Source organism: Schistocerca serialis, chromosome 9 (genome assembly GCF_023864345.2).
Source record: "Schistocerca serialis cubense isolate TAMUIC-IGC-003099 chromosome 9, iqSchSeri2.2, whole genome shotgun sequence".
Taxonomy (NCBI): domain Eukaryota; kingdom Metazoa; phylum Arthropoda; class Insecta; order Orthoptera; family Acrididae; genus Schistocerca; species Schistocerca serialis.
This window is the reverse complement of record NC_064646.1, coordinates 493,970,208-493,983,573: the sequence shown is the minus strand read 5'-3', so window position 1 is coordinate 493,983,573 and position 13,366 is coordinate 493,970,208. Positions and strand designations below refer to the sequence as shown.

Sequence of the window (13,366 nt, the reverse complement as noted above, 5' to 3'; positions counted from 1 at the left end):
ACAGCTGGATAACTATTTTTTTCAGGTGTGGGGGCTGCTTTCCATTCCTGCCTGCTGCTAGTATTGGTTCTGTGGCAGCCCTCCAGTGATGACTCAGCCCTGTTCTTTGTCATTGCTGCTGCCTGGGGAGTGTGCGATTCTATCTGGGAAACACTTGCTCTCAGTAAGTCAACAGACTCCTAAATGCTGTAAGCGCTTGGTGGGGCACAATTTATAAGTAAGCTACTAGTACATTAAATAATTAGTGATGAGGAAATAGAAGACAACCTTTACATTGTAAAAGGATTTTAAATGGCAGAACTTTGTCTTATCACAGCATCTGCAATCTTAAAACTGAGATGCAATATAATTTACTCATACTGTATGTAACCTTATACCACTCATATTATTGCTGACAGTGTTGTTTCCTACAACATACAGTTTCACAATTCAATCTTGCAAAAGCCTCTCTAGAGATCTAGGGACTCTTAGACTTACACAAACAGCTGGTAGTAATCTGCGCAATATTATATAAATGCTTTGTCTGAAGCATTAAATAAAACCTGCAGGTGATGAGGAAAGTTCCTGAGGTGTAATTGTCTTTTTGAAACAAACTTTTTGTAAGTTAAATACCAGGCATCACATCTTGCAGCTATTCAACCTTGTGGGCCATCAAATGCAAGTAATCAACAAAAAAAGAATTTTATAATTTCTTATTATTCACTACAGACTTAATTGCATTAATTTCAATCCAGCAATAGTATTTAAGTTATTTGGTTGGTATGATGAATGGTGAGGGTAAAGAAAAAAGGTAAAGTGTAATTTTTTTACATCTTTATTGAAATGACTACAGCTTTAATTTCATTGGATTAATTGGTTTAAATATATGTTTCTTCATTTCTAAGCCTGCAGAATTTTAGTTATTATTTGCTTTCATTTTGTCTTTCTTCTACTCTATTAATGTAATCATTTTTATGCATTTACTCTGACCTACTTTCTTCCTTTTTATGGTTATATTTTCATGATTGTTGTTGAAATTGTTATTTCTATTACTCATTTTGCATGAATGTCATTTTATAAATAAAACTCTGTTTCATTTAAGTCTTCATCCATGTTATATTGCCCACAGTGCAAGGAGAATTTATGTTTTAAATGTTTATGTAATGACTGGCACTCAAAAATGTGTATCTTGTAATGAAAATTAATATCTTGACACTATTGCACAGCCCGTGTAAAAAGATTATTTCCTATTTTGTTCTTTAACCAACTGATTGGTACTTTTAAATATTATGTCACATAAATAAAAATCACATGAACAAAGGTTCCAAATGAAAAAAGAATAAAAGGAAGAAAAAAATTGGAGAAAATAAAAAAGTTAATGTGGTTATTGAAATAATGTGGCAAATATTTAGAATTTTTTTGTTTAAACCAATTAATTGAATTAAACTGAAATGAGTGATTACAGTTATTTTGATGAAGACATAAATAATAATAAAATAAAAAAAAAAAAAAAATTATCTGCCTGACAGGATTCAAACCCACAGCCTTAAGCATACTGACCAAATAGCTTAACCATTATTCTTTCAGTGCCATTTTGTTTTTCAGGCTCTGATGGATCATGAGATATTCTGAAAATCTTTTTGTGTATTTATATATGATGGCCCATTAGAGTGAATTCCTGAAGGGGGTGGTACCTGAGACCCCAACTTACATCCCTGTGTAGGTACTTTCTAAATGTTGACTTCTCCCTCTCAGTAGTACAGGAGGAGAAGAAGTGAAATATTCAAAGTAGCTGGTTGTCCCCTTACATAGATACATAATTTAATCTGGGAGTAATTCCCATAATTACCAGTTTGAATAGATTAGTGCTGATTATAATTTGTTATTAGGCATGCTACACTTTAGAGAAGCAGCCAGTAGTAGTTGCCTCTGCATAAGTTGATTCATTCCACATTCCTGAATGCACTCCTTCATGATGTGTGAATGAATGAATTACACAAGCAATGTGAGAAATTTTATTTTGGAAACTCAAACAATTCTTATTTTGATATTGATTTACCAGACATAAAGGGTGTAAAAAGGCAACATTTACAGAGTTTTATAATCCTTAGATGAGATAAAAAGGAACACTTTTTTCTGTGACAAAAATGCCACAGGAGGTGTCAATGAAGATCTTGAAGTCAGTGATGTTCAGAAAGGGTGTTCAAACTGCCACTGCTTATTACTTCATATTGAGGTAATCAAACTACCAAAAAACAGATCAATGATTCAAAGTAAACTCTTTTAATTATCTGAAACTTTTAATACAGTGTTCCATAAAATATTATTTAATAAACTATATTTCTGTGGATTTCCGGAAACTGCTACTGAGTCTGAGAAATCTTACGTGAGATAACAGAGTATGGAATGTTGAAATTAAATTATAGAGTCTGGATAGTTTCCCATGCATATAGGAAGCCATCAAGTATACTCCTAAATTTATTACTTAAAGTTTGTTCTTGAAACTTTCTTGTACACTTTCTTGGAATAGTTCATATCCATCTTCAAGTGTTCGGCACTTCAGTGCTTTGAGCTCTCCCTTGGGTTATACAAATATATGATCATTCATGCTGTCCTTTTTGTATTTGCTCAATATCCTCTGTTAGTCCTTTTTGGTACAAGTCTCATACACTTTAATAATATTTTAAGATGGGTCCCATGATTGGTATGTAAGCAATCTCCTTTGTAGACTATTTGGATTTTCCTAGTAGTCTACCAACACACTGAAGTGTCCCACCTGCTTCAAATACAACTGACGCTATTTGATTGCTCCATTTAATATCCCTACAAACTGTTATACTCAGGTATTTGTATGACTTGCTCAATTCCAACTGAGTGTCATTGATATTGTTGTCATAGTGTACTACACTTCCTCATTTTGTGAAGTGCACAGCTTTGTATTTCTGAACATTTAAAGCAAGTTCCCAATATTTGCACCTCTTTGAAATGTTACCAAAATCAGACTGAATGTTTGTGAAGCTTTCTTCAGACAGTACTTCATTATAAACAACTGTGATCAATGTTTCCGGAATCTGTGGGTTTGGGATGGAGGAAGTCATTGTATTTGAGATACCTCATAACATTTGGACTCAGAATATGTTCTAAGGTTCTGCAACAAACTGAAGTTAAGAACATTAGACAGTAGTCTTGTGGATTGTTTCTGCTATCCTTCTTGTTGGCAGGTGTGACCTGTGTTTTCTTCCCACAACTAGGCACTGTTTTTTGTTCAAGGGATTTACAGTACATTATGATGAAAAGATCACAGAATGTGATGGGGATTCCATTGGGCTCTGAAGCTTTGATCAATTTTAGCGGTTTGAGCTGTTTTTCAAAGCCACTGACACTAATATCCACTTTACTCATCTTTGCACTGGTGACAGAATTAAATTGGGGTTATACTCCTGGATTTTCCTTTGTGAAGGAATATTTGTATTTAGTGTATCAAAAAATTAGCGCACATTGGCATTGTTAGATGCTCCAGGCAGAAGATGTGCTTTGTCGGTGTTGCACATTTTCCCAGCTTTAACTGAAATAACCTGATGCTGCAGTGCTCACTCTCAGCAGACACAGGATTCACTATGTAAAACTGTGCAATTTGCACATTTATTTATATGTAAAAGCCAACTTGGGAATTTTTCTTTGTGTGAGATCACATGAGCCACTGATTTAAAGTTCTAGATCACAAATTTTACTATTTGTGCCACTTCTGTACAATCTTTTATTGATTGTACCAATACTCGTTTGTATTGTGATACATTGTGAAGTTTCAAAAATTTGTGAGTACTGTGATAAACTGGTAGTGTTATTGTCAGTTGAAGGCTTAAAGTTATTTGTGATCATTTAAAATTTTTGAGAACGGTAAACCTATCCTTACTCTCTAACGTCATTGCATAATTACCAGTATGTGAGTGTTAGGTTATTTCTGAGAATTTTTGAATGTTTACAAAACTATATTTTTGAAAATATTCGTAAGTTATGAGCGTTGTGGATAACTTATTTTGTAGCAAATCAAAATTTGTAACAAACAAAGAATAGATCACCCTGAACACCAGTCAATATCAACACAAATAAACATACATTTTTGAGAATTTTCAGACATTACCATTGTGTTGTGCTTAACCTAATTCATAGTATTAAATCAGCATTTGTGATTTAGTTAGCTCAGCAGATATTGTAACGAACATATTGTGTTAAATTTAACAGTCCCTTCCAAGAGGAGAATCTACATTTATCATAAATAAACTTTATTTTTGAGATGCTTAGTGGCTACAATTAACCTCAGAAACAACAGAGGTTGAAAATACCACTTCAGTTGTGAGGTCCTTTTCATTTTCCAATGCTTAACTACGACTGGTTTTGGGCTCTTACATGCCCAACATCAGGTGTGATAACTCTGTGCTGTGATCCCAAGTGCCATCCTGGTGCTCAGGGTCACAGCATAAAGTTCACACACCTGACGATAAGCATATAAGAGCCCAAAACTGGTTGTCATTAAGCATTAGAAAATAAAAAGAACCTTACAATTGAAGCAGAATTTTCAACATCTGCTGTAATGCTCAGTTGCAGATGTTCTTGCAGCAGGGTTGTTTGTAACCTCAGAAAGTTTTAGGAAACTAGTAATTCTTACAACAGGTTTTTCTGTTGCCTGCATAGAAATCTCATTTTCCATGTCCTTCAGTTCTTACAGGTAATCAGTAATTTTTTCAGCTCAACAGATTGAAAGATAAACAGCAGGCTTTGTTTAAAGTTACTTCTTCACCGGCCTCTGAAACACTGCACCAGCCACAATGCAGTTCCACTCTGAATAATGTCCCCAGACACAGAATGAATTAGTCAATGATCATAAGCAGCTGAAAATTGTCCTGACTACTGAACTACCATTGGCAGCTGTTGCTAAGCAATGTGTTGGAAGAGCTGCTAAGAGTCATGTATCTGTGGTACCAAAGATACTCCTGTGGATCCTATCTCTTCTGTAGGAAGTACAGGAGCTGTCATCATTTGTCCACTTGACTGCAAGTGGTGGGTCAGTGGTAGATCTAGGTGTCATGTAAGGGGTAGACAGGGCCCAGGAGGACTCATGGAGTTATTCTGATCCCCTTGACCGACAAGTTCGAGATGCTGTCTTTCAATGAAACTGAAATTGAGCCAGTGAGACTCAGTTCAACTATTTTGTGGAAACCTACTTTGTTCTGTGTCAACTGGAGGCAATGAAAAATGGTAGGGGTCTATCGGAATGGAAAGGAAGTCCCACGCTTCTTGATAGAGCATAGGGGAACAATGCGAGAGACCCGCACCGCTGGACTAGGCAAGGTCCTAATGGAGGTGGTTTGTCGTTGCCTTCCTCCAACCATAATGGGGATGAATAATGCTAATGATGATGATGATGATGATGATGATGATGAAGATAACACAAAAACATGCAGTCATCTCGGGGCAGGTGAAAATCCCTGGCCCCATCAGGGATCTAATGCAGAACCTCGTGCTCGGGATGCGAGAATGCTACCACGAGACCACGAGCTGCGGACAGGGGTCTATTAATCATCAGCAATTCAAACATATGACAGATAATGGTACCCCTTAGATTGTTGTTGTTGTTGTTGTTGTTGTCATTCTAGCTGCTGCTGCATCTAGAAAGTGGACCCCTTAGAGAAATGGCAGCAGGGGATTCAAAGGAACACCAGGTGCATTCAATTTGTATGCTTGGAGGCATTATTCAACAAGTGCGAAAAACTATTCTGGCAGCCATTGAGGGAACAGGATGCAACCAGCTGTATATCGTGGTGCACGTTGGAACAAATGATGCCTGTTGTCTGGGCTCCAAGGTAATTGCTTGAATTGTTCTAGCAACTGGCAGAGATGGTTGAGAAGCCTTACATGTGGAGTTTCAATGAAGCTCTCAGTTTGCAGCATTTTCCCCAGAACTAGTCATGGGCCCAAAGTTCTAAGTCAAGTGGAAGGACTGAAACAGAGGCTTCAAGGGGTCTGTGACATGCTGGGCTGCAACTTCCTGGACTTGTGCCATAGAATTGAGAACTGTAGGGTGTGCACTACAAATCAGAGGCTGCTACCCAGGAAGCTGACTATGTGTGGGGTGCACACAAAGCATTTTTTGCATTAGGTAACTCCCCATCCAATCCAGATTACAACAACTGTAAGAGACCCAGAAGTACAAAGAGAAGGTCCAAAAGGATCCCCCGACAGGTAAGAGTATTAAAATGATAATAGTTAACTGCCAAAGAATTCACCACAAATTGCCACAGTTTGAAGCACTTCTGAAACTCAGTGAAGCTCACATATACTAAGTAAAGAAAACTGGGTGAAACCTGAAATTGGTAGCAATGAGATTTTTGAGGAAAATTTAAGTGTAAATCAAAAGGATAGGCTAATGGAAAATTGAGGTGGTATATTTGTTGCAGTAGACAAGAAACTCAAATCCACCAAGATAGAAACTGAAACTGATTGAGTAAGACTCAGTATCAGTGGTCAGCATAAAATGGTAATTGGATCCTTCTGTCACCCTCCAGACTCGCCTTGTGATGTAACCAAAGAAAAAACCCCAGTTTGTCTATACATAAGTTCTCTAATCATACTGTAATCACAGTGGAACAGATATTTTGGAACCCCCTTTCAAGATGGAATTATATTGGATCTAATGGCAACAAATAGACCTGACCTATTTGAGGATGTCCTCATTGAAACTGGTATCAGTGACCAAAACACAGTTGTGGCAACAATGATTACCAAAGTACAAAGGATAAATAAAACAAATAGAAGGCTATATTGTTGTTGTTGTTGTTGTGGTCTTCAATCCACAGACTGGTTTGATGCAGCTCTCCATGCTACTCTACCCTGTGCAAGGTTCTTATCTCCCAGTACCTACTGCAACCTACATCCTTCTGGACCTGTTTAGTGTATTAAACTATCCATTGTATGTGTTCAGTAAAACAGATAAAAATTTTTAGTGTCATATTTCATTCAGAAACTTGAAATTTTCAGCACAGGACATGAGCATCTAGAGAACTATGCCTAAAGTTTAAAAGAATGTTTGACCATGCATTGGACAGATATATATCAAGTAGAACAGTTCATAATGGGAGGGACCCTCTGTGGTACCCTGTCACTGTAAGAAACTTTTAAAGAAACAGAGGCTACTGCATAATACATGTAAAACAAAGCATAAGGCTGTATACAGAGAGGTGCTGAATGATATGCATTTGGCTGTCAAGAGAGCAGTGCATGAATCCTTCCATGACTATTGTAATAGAGTATCATCAAATGATCTTTCACAAAAACCAAAAAAATTCTGGTCAATTGGGAAGGCTGTTAATGGCACCATAGTTAGTGTCCAATCTCTAGTGAACGAGACACGAACTGTAACCGAAGGTATAAAACTGAAAACTGAAATGCTCAACTCCATTTTCAAATGTCCCTTTACTAAGGAAAAACCAGGAGAATTGCCTCAATGTAATCCTATAGCACTGAAAAGATCAGCAGAATATGTGTCAGTGTCAGTGGTGTCGAGATACAGCTGAAACTGTAAAAATTGAAAAATGCACCAGTGCCCTATGGAATCCCTATCAGATTCTATACTGAATTTGTGGCTGAGTTACCTCTTCTCCTAACTATAATCCACCATAGAACACTCAAACAAAAAACAATGCCCAATCATTCGGAGAAGGCACAAATCACACTTGTTTTCAAGAAGGGTAGCAGAAGTGATCCATAAAAATGCCACCCAGTGTCCTTGACAGAGATTTGTTTTGTATCAATTTGTTTCATTGGATTTAGAACACATTCTGAGCTCAAACATAATGAGGTATCTTGAACAGAATAGTCCCCATGCTGATCAGCAAGGATTCCGAGAACACCCATCAAGTGAAATCCAACTCGCTCTTTTCTCTCATGACGTACTGAGAGCTTTGGATCAATGCAATCAGGTATATGGAGTATTTCTTGACTTCCAAAAAGTGTTCAACTCAGTACCACATCCATACTTATTGTCAAAATTCTGATCAAAGGGGTATCACACAAAATTTATAACTAGATTAAGGATCTTTTGACAGGGAGGATAGGAATGTTATCGTGAATGGAGAGTCATTCTCTGATGAATAAGAAACTTCAGATGTGCCCAGGGAAGTGTGTTGGAACCATCACTGCTCATGTTGTACATTAATGACCCTCTGGAACATATTAATAGTTACCTCAGACTTTTTGCAGGTGACACAGTTATCTATAGTGAAGTGCTGTCTGAAAGAAGCTGCATAAATATTCAGGCAGATCTTAATAAACTTTCAAAGTGATCCAAAGATTGTGCACTTCGCAAAATGAAATAATGTGGTCTCCTATGACTATAATGTCAGTGAATCACAGTTGGAATCAGCCAACCAACTCGTACAAATACTTGGGTGTAAAACTTTGTAGAGATAGGCAATGGAATGATCACATTGGCTCAGTCATGGGTAAAGCAGGTGGTAGACTTCAGTTTACTGGTAGAATACTGAGGAAATGCAATTGGTCTTCAAAGGAGATTTTTTACAAATTTCTCATACAATCCATCATGGTATATTTCTGTAGTATTTCGGACCTGTATCAACTAGGAAGAAGAGGGGATACTGAACCTAAACAAACATGAGCAGCACGAATGGTCACAGATTTGTTTGACGTGGAGAATGTCACAGAAATGCTGAAGAAATTGAACTGGCAGACTCTTGAAGACAAACGCACACTGTCTCAAGAAAGTTTCAAGAACTGTCTTCAAATGATGAGTCTAGGAATATACATGAAACCCCCTCCTTTTATCATTCACATAGGGGTTGTGAGGACATTACTGATACAATGGGACATTACCATCTGCAATCCACTTCACAGTGGTTCGCAGAGTACATACAGGTTGTATCAAAAAGAATCATCCAATTTAAAACTATCACAACTAATATGTTATTTGAGATGTGCGCGTGAACAACATACTGTTGGAAAGAGCACACTCTTGAGTTTTACATGGTTCCCACTGGGTAGCAGCAGTGTGCATACACTTCAGTTCTAGTAAAAATGATGTTGGGACAACAGAAAGCATTTTATGATCTACATTTTGTGCAGTGCGGGTCAGTACCAACTGATGAGCGTGACTTTCATACTAGGTACAGTGTGGCTCCTCCTACAGCACAGAGCATTAGACAGTGCCATGAACAGTTCTAAGAAACATGTTGTTTGTGCAAAGGCAAATTGCCAAGCTGTCCCAGAGTGCCTGACACAGACATCGAATGCATCTGCCATAGTTTCACAAGGAGTCCACAGAAATCTGTTTGCCATGCAGCTTGACTGCTCCACATGCCCCCGATGTCCATCTGGTGTGTGATGTGTTGAAGTTTACACATGAAACCATACAAAATTCAGCTACTGCAAGTTCTTCGTGAAGGTGACAAACAACAATGTGTGGAGTTCTGTAATTTCATTCTTGGCAAGATGGAGGATGACAGTTTTCTTCCACACTTGGTGTTTAGTGATGAGGCAACATTCAATTTAATTGGAGAGGTGAACCATCATAATATGAGAATAGGGGTACAGAACAACCACATGAAAGTGTACAACGTGAGAGGATATCTTCAAAATTTAATGTGTTTTGTGCAGTTTCACAGGGAAAGATGTATGGTCCATTTTTGTTTGCCAAGAACACTGTTACAGGAAGTACATATCCTTGTATGCCTGAGAACTTTCTTTTCCCACAGTTGGAGACTGATTCAAATGACTTCATTTACCGACAGAATGGAGCACCACCACACTGGCATCTGGAAGAGTGGGAATTATTAAATCATAGATTACTGTACGATGGATCGGTCGCACTGGACCAAATGATACAGCCTTACATAACTGGCCTCCAGGGTCACCAGACCCAACTGTATGTGATTAATTCTTATGGGGGTTTATAAAAGACTCTGTTTATGTGCCTCTGTTACCAACAACAATGAATGTACTGAGACATCGCATAACAGCAGCTGTGGAAGCTGTAACTCAAGACATGCTCACTGCAGTGTGGGAATAATTTGAATATCACATTGAGATATGCTGTGCACCTCAAGGGGGGCACATTGAACAGCTATGAAAAGGCATGAAAAAACTTTTTAAGTTTCCTGTTCATCAAAAAACAAAATTCATAGTATATGTTTATTACTTTCAGAAATATAGCCATGCCAAACTGGATGATTCTTTTTGATACACCCTATATATAGAATTAGAAGTAGATGTAGATGTAGATGTAGACATTCTCCCTACAAATAGAAATCTGGGGGCACTGAGTCAGTCATGCAGCGGCTTCTGCTTCCTGTGCCAACAGCTCAGACAGTATAACCATAAATACTAGTCAGAGTTACTGTAATATGGAAATAATTTCTGATAGCTGCTTTGCTCAGGTAGAGCAGTACATTATAGCTGCTTTACTTATCTTAAGTGTTCCTCTTAATACACGCCTGGGGATTCAGCAACAAGGCAAGTGTCCTTCATGCTGGGGCCAAGCTGTGGTACTGTGTACAATCCACAGTTTCATCGAACAGAGTAGGTTGCCCTGATACCAAAACATGGCTTTTTATCATACTACTACATACATCATATAAATATTCTGTCTGCACTATTTTAGGCACCTCTTCTCACTTTGATTGGTAGCACTAAAACCATCTGACCCACACAGACATTGTACAACTATTTTTCAGTTGATGTAGTGGTGCTTTTATTATTTTTAATTTGCAAACTGTTCTTTCTCTCCAGCGTCGGGGCTGACATCACAGGGAGACGCCTGGCCAGAGTGGCTGGCCCGCTGGGACATGTTCCGCTGCCTCGGCCTCGCACTTGCTTTTGTGCTGCACCCTCTGTTGTGTGTCCAAGTGAAGCTCTACATTCTGGCAGCTACCCTCGTGCTCGGTGTTCCTCCGTATGCGTGGTTGGAAATCCAGCATGATGCCAAGATGACAGGACTGTGAGGACATCCCTCCCGGGTTCATTGTTTCTGACTGTAGGACATCTACAAATCTGGTTTTTCAAAACTAACAGAAACTTCTCATATGAGTATTTTCCAAAGACCTATTTCACCATTTTTGGTTAAACTTTTCTGTATTGCAATACCACAAGTTTATTATAAAAAGTGTGATTCCTGGAAAAATATTAATTTAATATTTTTAATCAAGTGAGAAAGAAAAAACATGTTGCGTTACATAATAATGGTGGTATTATTTACAAGGAATATGAATTGTGCAGAAAAATTTCTTACTCACATCTACTATGTTAAGTAATTGCTCATACTCAAATTTTCAACACTGACAAGTTCCATTGCCTTACCAAACAAGTATTTAAGTGTGTCAGAAAATATTTATATTTAAAGTTGTTACTGTAAAATTTCTCTCAATGTATTAATTTTTTTATATATAACATTTGTTGTTCTGTTCTTTAATTGTTTGTCTGAGGCTTGCAAGTTTACAATGGAAGTTTTAAAATTGTGTACTGTAATGCAATCAGTTGACTCAAAGAACAATGCAGTGACAAGTGTTGGCAAGCACAACCAGCAATAGCTGAGACTCTTCCCTATCGCCAGCTGAATAACTATTCAGCAGGAAGAGTTCAAGCAAAAAGAACAAAGGTTGTAAAAAGGTAGTGTCCACATTTCTGTCTTCTCTCACTTTTCTTCCTTGTTTGTATGAAGATATATATCAACTGTCCCTGTTGATATTTATCAATGCCTGTAAGCAGCTAAAAGTTGGATTTTGTTGTAATCTCTTTCTTCCTTGTTGTTCCATTTCCTCTCTGTGCCTAAGTAGAATATCACACTAGTGAAACTAAAAACGAATTAGCAGTACTTTTTCCCAACAATGGATATCTTTCTGTGACACATACGTCTTCTCAAGGCCTAAAACTTGTGAGAGCTTAAGGTGTACGGAGCACAATGAATGAATGGTATTTTAAAACTTGGTGATGTATCATTTATTTGCTTAAAAATGCATCACAATTTCAACAGAAGAAGCTGGGTGAAACTGATGTCTGCATTGCACTCAGCAAGCAACCACACAGTGTGGCGTCGAGTGTACTCATGCTAGCACCGTCTTTTCTCTCCTCCTCTGTTCTATTCTCTGTATGACCTTGAGTTTTTTTCTTTTTCTTTTTACATTAAATCTCTCTGTGACAGACAATGTCCCTCTAGCTGAGTCTGCTAGTTGAAGTTGGCCTCTGTAATGCTATCACACTTATTCAATGAAGTTGCGGCAAAATTCATGACGCTTTGTTGAATCTTCTACATCTCATCTATTGTTCCATCCCAGTAAGTGCCCCAGGCTGATCAATACACAATAATCAGCTGAAAAAGTGTTTTGAAAGCCACTCCTTTCATGTCAGGCATCTACTTTTCCTGTAGTTAGTTTTATGTTGCCATACCTCTTTAGGTCACTTTTACTTATGTTGCTGTTTCCACCAAATTATTGACAATAATATAATAAAACAGTAATAGAACCATTTACTTGTTTATATGCAACATATGGCAACGGTCTTGCCGCAGTGGATACACTGGTTCCCGTGAGATCACCGAAGTTAAGTGCAGTCGGGCATGGTCGGCACTTGGATGGGTGACCATCCGGGCCACCATGCACTGTTGCCATTTTTCGGGGTGCACTCAGCCTCGTGATGCCAATTGAGGAGCTACTCGACCAAATAGTAGCAGCTTCAGTCAAAAATACCTACAACCAGGAGAGCGGTGTGCTGACCCCATGCCCCTCCTATCCGCATCCTCCACCGAAGACGACACGGTGGTCGGATGGTCCCGGTAGGCCACTCATGGCCTGAAGACAGAGTGCTTTTATTTATATGCAACATATGACATTTATTTACATTCAGGATCAGCAGATAGAGAACACTTCACAATCTTCCTTAAATTTGCCACAGTCTTCTGGCATTGGAGCCTTCCTATAGGCAACAGCATCACTCGCAAAGAGCCTCATTGATCTTTCAGTGTTACCCACTAGATCATTTATACATAAATTGTAAACTGTAATGGCTCTGTAACATTCCATTGAGATACACCCAAAATTACTTCTACATCTGAGGATTTTGTCTCATTGAGAATAATGTACTGAATTCCAGCTTCTATACAGTCCTGAAGCAGTCGCAAATCTGGTCTGGTATTCAATAAGCTTATTTTTCATTATTTAAATGACAGTTTTGAACTGTATTGAATGCTTTCTGGAAGTCAGGAAACACAGCACATTATATGCCCAAAAAAATGTAAGGAAGCTACTGTCTATTATTAACTGAGGATGAAAACTGTAGGAATTAATACTGCCATAACAGGCACTTATTGCACCTTCAAACTAAGAAA

The 13,366-nt window shown here is 38.1% G+C and overlaps 1 protein-coding gene and 1 pseudogene across 1 annotated transcript in view; both read left to right on the top strand.

The window, feature by feature from the left end:
• Positions 1–12,121, top strand: part of LOC126419734 (UNC93-like protein) — a 265,867-nt gene extending 253,746 nt beyond the window's left edge. The window contains exons 10-11 of the mRNA XM_050086912.1: positions 26–163; positions 10,777–12,121. Of these exons, the coding sequence (XP_049942869.1) occupies positions 26–163; positions 10,777–10,988 (350 nt within the window). The 3' untranslated portion in view covers positions 10,989–12,121. The remainder of the gene's footprint in view (positions 1–25; positions 164–10,776) is intronic.
• A 410-nt stretch (positions 12,122–12,531) lies between these two features.
• Positions 12,532–12,649, top strand: LOC126420085 (5S ribosomal RNA; annotated as a pseudogene).
• Positions 12,650–13,366: the final 717 nt, after the last annotated feature.